Source organism: Diaphorina citri, unplaced genomic scaffold, assembly GCF_000475195.1.
Source record: "Diaphorina citri unplaced genomic scaffold, Diaci psyllid genome assembly version 1.1 scaffold152, whole genome shotgun sequence".
Classification (NCBI taxonomy): domain Eukaryota; kingdom Metazoa; phylum Arthropoda; class Insecta; order Hemiptera; family Psyllidae; genus Diaphorina; species Diaphorina citri.
Window position 1 is genome coordinate 1,424 of NW_007377589.1, and position 9,161 is coordinate 10,584.

At 38.3% G+C, this 9,161-nt stretch overlaps 2 protein-coding genes across 2 annotated transcripts; both read right to left on the reverse strand.

Annotated features, from left to right (window-relative positions):
• Nucleotides 1–202: 202 nt before the first annotated feature.
• On the reverse strand, nt 203–2,124 carry LOC113465725 (glycerol kinase-like). Its single transcript, XM_026820495.1, has 4 exons — nt 2,086–2,124; nt 1,466–1,513; nt 816–1,107; nt 203–210 (listed from the first exon to the last, which is right to left on the reverse strand). The coding sequence occupies exons 1-4, from the start codon at nt 2,122–2,124 to the stop codon at nt 203–205; spliced, it is 387 nt and encodes a 128-aa protein (XP_026676296.1).
• A 22-nt stretch (nt 2,125–2,146) lies between these two features.
• Nucleotides 2,147–6,544, reverse strand: LOC103505115 (glycerol kinase 3-like). Its single transcript, XM_026820491.1, has 6 exons — nt 6,295–6,544; nt 5,743–6,001; nt 5,395–5,606; nt 4,693–5,016; nt 4,048–4,339; nt 2,147–2,403 (listed from the first exon to the last, which is right to left on the reverse strand). The coding sequence occupies exons 1-6, from the start codon at nt 6,358–6,360 to the stop codon at nt 2,147–2,149; spliced, it is 1,410 nt and encodes a 469-aa protein (XP_026676292.1). The 5' UTR covers nt 6,361–6,544.
• Between the last annotated feature and the right edge of the window lie 2,617 nt (nt 6,545–9,161).

Sequence of the window (9,161 nt, forward strand, 5' to 3'; positions counted from 1 at the left end):
GGACTAAAAAACGTACGAACGGCGAAAAGAAAACAAAGCCAATAAAAACGGGTTTGTTCTCTTACCTGCTTTGATTCTGGACAAGATAATATTCTTGTGGGGAGCGGAGTGCGGTTCCCCAATGATGAGGAGCAAGTAGCCCCCACATAGCCCCAGGGGTCCGGGGTCCTCTTTCCCCTCCGGAGCCGCCATGCTTAGCGCCCTAACGCCCTGCGAACAAAAGGGGAAGCATCAAATAAGTAAAAAAAAATATACTCAGAGAAAAGGGTGCCGGCAGCCCAAAGGGGTGACTGGGTTCCGGCACTCTAATATTGAACTATATAATCGGAAAGATCGACAATATAATACATATAGCATTCCAACAACTTAAATCAGGGGAAGTAACCCAATAATAGAGTTCTTCCACCCTAAACTTGTGGCACCCTTTCACCTTTTTTTTTTTTTTTTTTTTTTTTTTCAAAGGTTTGATGGAGAGAACTGTAACTGAGAAGGTCTTATCGTCCCGAAATCGAGGACAGGATAGAAGAGAGCCAGGCGTTCCAAGAACGAACATGATCTGTTTAGGATAAAGTTTACCCCTGGCGAAAATCAAACCCGCGATTTGGAGCTTTAAAAGGCAGGCGCGCTACCCACCAAGCTAACTGGCTAACTAGGCTGACTAACCTGCCTCGGTGGTGTAGTGGTCAAGGCGCCCGCCTGGTAAACAGGAGGGCGTGGGTTTAATCTCAGCCCAGCCAGTAATAATAGTAGCCTACTGCTGGAGTAAAGGGACTTTTCACTCCTATGCGAGCAGTATAAATAAGCATTAAACTTACCCTTTGACGTTTCGTCTGTGAGCCCGCAGATAATGCTCCTCGCGTCTCTCTGCCAGTAAGGGGCATACAGACCGGAGAACGCCGGCACAAAAACCACATCCGTATGCGAACTACTCTTCTGAACCAGGGACTCGATTTCATTCAGGTCGGCTATGATGTTCAAATTATCGCGCAACCATTTGAAGGTTTGGCCCGCCACTGCTATGCTGCCTTCCAGAGCGTAGGTGATCGGGGCGCGGGCACCAAACTGGTAAGCCACTGTGGTGAGCAGACCTTGACTAGAGTGTACTATCTGTGGACACCATCGTAATAGAAGGCTTAACTTACGGTCCTACCAAGATCCTTTTTTGGGTAAAACGGCCTTTTTTAGTGGGGAATGTTGATAAGAATTGTTTCCAAATAGAATTATGTTGAGTCCCTTATTCATCAATGTACATTGTACAAGAATGTTTGTAAAACCCTGCCAATTTTTCGATTACTCAAAACACAATTCTTGTCCTCTTTATAGGACTCTGAATTTACTTTGTGTTCTGCGTATTCGTTCGCGAAAATTTTCAGACGGCTCGCTCAATTTTGTTGAAATAAAAAAAAAAAAACTTAGTAACAGAAAGTAAAAAAAAAGTTTAATAAGAATGAGCAGGCACCCATACCGCAGTTCCAGTATTATACAGGAGGAAACAGCCAGTCCCATAGGTGTTCTTTTATTATTTTTTGGTGTTCATTATTGAAATAAACTTCTTTTCTTTTGTTCCCAGGCCATGGTGGCAATTCAGCTGTGAACACTTCTTGGAACATCAACTTTGCTGCAACTCTGGCCTGGTCCGAAAGCGATGAAATTTACACTGGGTAGTGGGTATTTTGAGTATAGGGTCTTTTCTTTTTAGCCCGTCCTTCCTTTATTATTACGATAGTAATAAAAAGGTATAAGGGACGGGCTATTGTATTCGCTTCGGTGTCGTCTGTCTGTCCCCGTAGAAGGACTTATCCAAACCTGGTCGACCTAGATATATATCAAATTAAAGGTCTTTTTACCAGGAACACGAAAATGGTGGTGCAAATTTTGTCCAGTAAACCAAAAAACAAAAAAAAACTGGTTTTTGGGGGATTTCTTTCACATTTTCTCACACAAATGAGCTCTGATCTTGAAATTTGTTGCGACGACCTATGAACTCAAAGCGAGAAAGTTTTAGATAACACTTCAGTCGTTATTTTAAGACCGGTTTTAGCGTCACCTATGTAAAGCTCGTCCCGAACCCTCGGTCCAGCATGCCCGAAAATTGTGACTCTGCAGAGAAAATGAATAGCTCATCCCTAAAGGGGATTTAGAAAAATCATGATTGCCCTGACGATTTCCAACCTCCGATAGGAGAGGAACCTGAAGAAGAAGAGGATTTAGCTAAAAAGTTAGTACACTCACTGACGGGAGTTCCTGTGAGATCTGCCTGCAACTGCATTAGATATTTGTTGGCCGTCATGCCTCCATCCACTAGTAACTTCTCCAGGGCCACGCCACAGTCTTCTTTCATAGCCTCGAGAATATCTCGGGTTTGAAAACACACAGCTTCCAAAGCGGCTTTCACAATATCAACTGAAAAACATCAGGGAGTTGTGTTAATACCTAAGCACGAAGTGCCAGTGAACTGCGGGATAAGGAAAAAAGTCGTGTGATGTTCACACCAGAATTATATTACTCGCTCAATCATGTGAGAACATTTGAGCAGCTACTTTACCAGAGTAGTGACCAGTAGCATTACCAATGTAAAAAGATTATTAGAATATGGAAATTGATTGCAAAGAATGCACTAATGCCTGATTTTACCACTGAGAGTCAACACTGTATCAAGAGTTTTCTTTGATGTCACCCAGCCATTTGATTTACACAGGTCAGTAGGTATTTCTAAATCTCTGGATTGACTAAAAACTCTGTGTTAAAATCAGGCATAAGTAATGCTGTGACATCCACAAAAGTTGTGAAAAGGTTCTGCTTTTCCATAAATAATTTGAGATTTTTTAAAAGGTTTTTCTATTGAAAAAAGAAAAAAACTTGTTCAAAATTTTGATCCCAGATTTGTTACATGTGATGTGCCCACCCCTCACAATCAGACTGTTGGAACATGTAAAAAAAGAAAAAAACTTGTTCAAAATTTTGATCCCAGATTTGTTACATGTGATGTGCCCACCCCTCACAATCAGACTGTTGGAACATCTATTTGTCAGAAAAGCTTCAGATCCAGATCTCTCAGGCCATCTGACAAACCTACTTAGGTCTCAAGCTTTTTCTGCCACACACACATTCTGACAGTCTGACAAACAGCAGTCTGTCAGAAAGTCTACCCAACATACATAAAAGAATGTAAAAAGATTATTAGAATATGGAAATTGATTGCAAAGGATGCACTAATGCCTGATTTTACCACTGAGAGTCAACACTGTATCAAGAGTTTTCTTTGATGTCATCCAGCCATTTGATTTACACAGGTCAGTAGGTATTTCTAAATCTCTGGATTGACTAAAAACTCTGTGGTAAAATCAGGCATAAGTAATGCTGTGACATCCACAAAAGTTGTGAAAAGGTTCTGCTTTTCCATAAATAATTTGAGATTTTTTAAAAGGTTTTTCTATTGAAAAATAAAAAAAGAAAAAAACTTGTTCAAAATTTTGATCCCAGATTTGTTACATGTGATGTGCCCACCCCTCACAATCAGACTGTTGGAACATGGCACTCTAATATTGAACTATATAATCGGAAAGATCGACAATATAATACATATAGCATTCCAACAACTTAAATCAGGGGAAGTAACCCAATAATAGAGTTCTTCCACCCTAAACTTGTGGCACCCTTTCACCTTTTTTTTTTTTTTTTTTTTTTTTTTCAAAGGTTTGGTGGAGAGAACTGTAACTGAGAAGGTCTTATCGTCCCGAAATCGAGGACAGGATAGAAGAGAGCCAGGCGTTCCAAGAACGAACATGATCTGTTTAGGATAAAGTTTACCCCTGGCGAAAATCAAACCCGCTATTTGGAGCTTAAAAGGCAGGCGCGCTACCCAACTAGCTAACTAGGCTGACTAACCTGCCTCGGTGGTGTAGTGTGTAGTGGTCAAGGCGCCCGCCTGGTAAACAGGAGGGTGTGGGTTTAATCCCAGCCCAGCCAGTAATAATAGTAGCCTACTGCTGGAGTAAAGGTACTTTTCAGTCCTATGCGAGCAGTATAAATAAGCATTAAACTTACCCTTTGACGTTTCGTCTGTGAGCCCGCAGATAATGCTCCTCGCGTCTCTCTGCCAGTAAGGGGCATACAGACCGGAGAACGCCGGCACAAAAACCACATCCGTATGCGAACTACTCTTCTGAACCAGGGACTCGATTTCATTCAGGTCGGCTATGATGTTCAAATTATCGCGCAACCATTTGAAGGTTTGGCCCGCCACTGCTATGCTGCCTTCCAGAGCGTAGGTGATCGGGGCGCGGGCACCAAACTGGTAAGCCACTGTGGTGAGCAGACCTTGACTAGAGTGTACTATCTGTGGAGACCATCGTAATAGAAGGCTTGACGTTAGAAGGACCTAACCTACGGTCCTACCAAGATCCTTTTTTGGGTAAAACGGCCTTTTTTAGTGGGGAATGTTGATAAGAATTGTTTCCAAATAAAATTATGTTGATACCTTCCTAGAGTCCCTTATTTATCAATGTATATTGTACAAGAATGTTTGTAAAACCCTGGCAATTTTTCGATTACTCAAAACACAAATTCTTGTCCTCTTTATAAGACTCTGAATTTACTTTGTGTTCTGCTCAATTTTGTTGAAATAAAAAAAAAAAAACTTAGTAACAGAAAGTAAAAAAAAGTTTAATAAGAATGAGCAGGCACCCATACCGCAGTTCCAGTATTATACAGGAGGAAACAGCCAGTCCCATAGGTGTTCTTCGCCTGTCCAGCTTGCAAACAGGACTGTCCTACCAGGGCGGATTGTTGATCCCCCAGGATACCTGATATTGGAACACCCTGCAATGGACCATCTTTCAGACAACCATAGATTTCTGATGAGCTTCGAATCTGAGGCAGGATTTGGCTAGGTATGTTAAAGAATTTGAGTAGCTGGGGCTCCCACTGTAGGGTTCGCAGGTTCATGAGAAGTGTGCGAGAAGCGTTGGTCACGTCGGTAATGTGGAGGCCTCCATCAACACCCCCTGTGAGATTCTGAAATAGAACATAAACATGGTTTATCTTATCTATAAACTGTTGAAATAGGACTGTCAAAAAGAGAATTGAAATATTGAAAATAATACAACCAATGTAATTATGTTGGAAAACATCAAAAATGACGTGTATTTTAAGAAAAAAACATGGACAAAAGAGTTCTATTAATTAGTTCAATCTATTTTCACTACAGCTCATTATTGTGCTGACCTAACACAGAGATGAAGATCTGGAGATTGAATGTTTCAACCTACCTAGTCCACAGTCAAACCCTCTTGCAGACTTGATCAGTATGTGATTTCTGTGATACATATCATGTAGGTTGTTAGGTACAGGTAGGTATATAGTTTCACCATTTTGTATTAATAAAACCCTTACCCAAATTAGCCAAGAATCAACTGTTCCAAACAGACACTTGTTATCTTTAATTGCATTTTTCACTTCATCAACATTATCCATTAACCAATTGAGTTTAACTGCACTGAAATATGTGCTAATTGGCAGTCCACATATTGTTGTTAAGAAAGTTGTGTTTTTTATCTTGGAAGCATATGTATCAACAATAGATTTTGTTCTCACATCAGACCAAACTGGAAAAAAAGGAAGGGAATTAGAAGTTAGGTACATTATTTATTTATTCAATGGGGGGAATATCTGTGGTAGGAAAATGTAAATAATTTGATCAAGTTTGTAATGAAAATAATAATATATTTAAGATTTGATTACCTATGGCATTGTACAAAGGTTTGCCAGTAGTTGAGTCCCAAACTATTGTAGTTTCTCTCTGGTTGGTTATTCCAATAGCAACTATATCATTGGGGTTAATGTCCAAGTCTACTAAATAGCCCACACATTTCTCTATACATTCCTCAACAAGATGAAGAATCACCATTGGATCTTGCTCTACCCATCCTTCTTTTGGAGTTAAGGTCTCTAATTCTACTTTGTGGTAGGTCAACAGCTCTGATGTTGATGCTGCAAACACCTGAAACACATGGATAAAAGTTGTAGATTTAATTAATTTTTACCCCAACGGATATCCCAAATGAAATTGGGATGGTTAATTTGGAGATAAAATTAGAAGGAGATCGATACTGAACCCCAATATCCTCACTATGGTACTCTTTGACATCTTGGCAGTCTGCTGATGAGCAGGGAGGAGGCTTGTATATTGTATAACACCATCCTTTTCAGGAATAAAAGGGATAGTGCCAAACTTGGGCTGCACTTTATTTGGTATGACATATGAGATATACACAACACAATGGCTTTACTTACCAGAAATCTAACACTTCCAGTCCCTGCATCAATAGCTCCAACAAGTTTCCCATATCTTGAAGACATCACAGCAAAGTACAAAATGAAATCACTTCATATCTACTACTTATAGCATGAGAACAAAATAAAAAACTTGATAAATCACTCAAAAACAAAACACATCAAAATAGCCTTTTTTTTATGAAGTCCAATATTTGTTTAATTGGAACTCATGCTTCCAAGTGAATAAAGATAAGAAGCTGGAGATAAGAAACTTTAGTATTTGGATTTACCTTTCCTTACAAGTTTCTCAATAGGTATTTGAACTCTGAGGTAATTTGTATACTATCTAGGTGTTTACTATGAGATCTTTCAAAAAAAAAAAAGACCAATGGTATTTATCTTCAAGAAGAAACGGTAGTAATGACAAAAAGTAATAAAAATTAATAATTAAATAAAACAGAAAGAGTTAAACTAAACTTATTCTAGATTCCACAAGCCATCACAGGCCAAACTCGGCCAAAGGAGTTTATTGATTTTGCTTGATTTTTTAAAATATTTCGCGGGCAGAGGTGTAGGATTAGCGAACATATAATCAACCAATCAAAAGAGCCCAACCATTTCCTACCAAGTGAATTCATTGGCTGATCAATTTATGATCAAGGAGTTTATTGATTTTGCTTGATTTTTTGAAATATTTCGCGGGCCGAGTTGTAGGATTAGCGAACATATAATCAACCAATCAAAAGAGCCCAACCATTTCCTACCAAGTGAATTCATTGGCTGATCAATTTATGATCCGACGGATGATCACATGAAAAGAATCGTGCTTGTGTGAAGCCAGCCATTGATGAGTTTTTGGAGGTGTTTCCCAAGGTTTTCTTTTTGCATTCATCTCGTTTGAATGGGAGCTTGGGAAATAAATTTCCCCATTTAGATTTCTTTTGAATTTTCTGAGAAGAATAATAATTGTAAAGATGTGTCTAACTGCAAGGTGCAAGATGTGTTGCCTGAGAGGCGTGATATTCAGCTGATGTTGGTAAGTGACTCACCTCTCCATTTCTTATCAAACCTTATCACACCAAGGTCAATTTTTTTTTTAGAGCAAATGGACTTGATAACAGCGTATCATACTTTATGAAGCCTGTGCTGCTTACTGCTTACTTGAGATTTTTTTCTCCAGGGGTGTGCTTGTAAATTTTCATTAAGTATTCCTGTTCCCTTGGTATATTTTTTGGTAAGTTTGTTAGTTACGAACACCAGCCTACCAGCCAACTTGGGAAGAAGAAAGTCAATCTCATGAGGAAAAACGGGACATAATAAACTTATTATAGTGCGTCGATATACTTTACCTTTGTTCCCTTGGTATATTTTTTGGTAAGTTTGTTAGTTACGAACACCAGCCAACTTGGGAAGAAAAAAGTCAATCTCATGAGGAAAAACGGGACATAATAAACTTATTATAGTGCGTCGATATACTTTACCTATTTGCTGAGAACCTATTGAATTTCTCTATTAAAAACAAAAGTAAACAAAAACCGATCTGGTCATAATTGTATTCGATTTTGTCCATGATGAAATTTTCATTTTGACGGGCTCCTGACATGTGTGGGTTATCGCATATTATTTTTATTATTTTGTTATTTTTCATAATGGCCAATAACCCATTTCAATCCAAGCAGTCATCGAAAGTTGACGTTTCGAATCTCGGTTATTTGAAGGTAAATCTATTGGTTCTCCCAATATCGGGGGTGTGTAGAGTTATTTTAGTGCTTAATAGTTAAGGTAGAGAAGTCGGGAAAATGGTGTTAATCAATTCAAATCTAAATGGGTATATTTTCTATTAGTTTATTCCCTAAATTGGTATATTTTTGGTTAGTTTGTTCCCTTGGTATATTTTTTGGTAAGTTTGTTAGTTACGAACACCAGCCTACCAGCCAACTTGGGAAGAAGAAAGTCAATCTCATGAGGAAAAACGGGACATAATAAACTTATTATAGTGCGTCGATATACTTTACCTATTTGCTGAGAACCTATTGAATTTCTCTATTAAAAACAAAAGTAAACAAAAACCGATCTGGTCATAATTGTATTCGATTTTGTTTGATGGTTCAAACTTCATTCGGTGGTCAACAGTACTAACTACTGGATTTAGTAAAATCCCTGTACTGCACGTTTCTGTGCCTCCATTTCTTGTACAAATATTGACCATACTCTTGTGTGTTTTAGAAACGTGATTACGAAAAACGTTCAGTATCCATTTTAAACATTGCATGCAATATTGAAAAAAAAAGAAAGATAAAATAAATATTGACCATACTCTTGTGTGTTTTAGAAACGTGATTAAGAAAAACGTTCAGTATCCATTTTAAACATTGCATGCAATATTGAAAAGAAAAAAAAAGAAAGATAAAAATCGAGACAATCATTGAGCATTGAAGCAGATTATTGGCAAACAAGGAAAAATAAATAAACCTTCACACTTATCAAACCTTATCACACCAAGGTCAAATTTTTTTAGAGCAAATGGACTTGATAACAGCATATCATACTTTATGAAGCCTGTGCTGCTTACTGCTTACTTGAGATTTTTTTCTCCAGGGGTGTGCTTGTAAATTTTCATTAAGTATTCCACTAAATGACTGTTGTGTACCATTAAGTTCTACATGGAAACTATTCTCACTCATATCACCTAACCTAAAAGCTTGCATGTTCTGTTGAACATTTTCCATAGATGATATTTTATCCTAATGCAAGCCCATGTTCAAACCATCTGACAGACCAGCTGTCATAAAAGATCCATTCCTGAAATGGCTTGCTTTTGCCTATTCTGTCCTCCTCTCTTAAATTTTGGGCCATGTTCTTGAAGGAAACTTTGCACCTTGTTT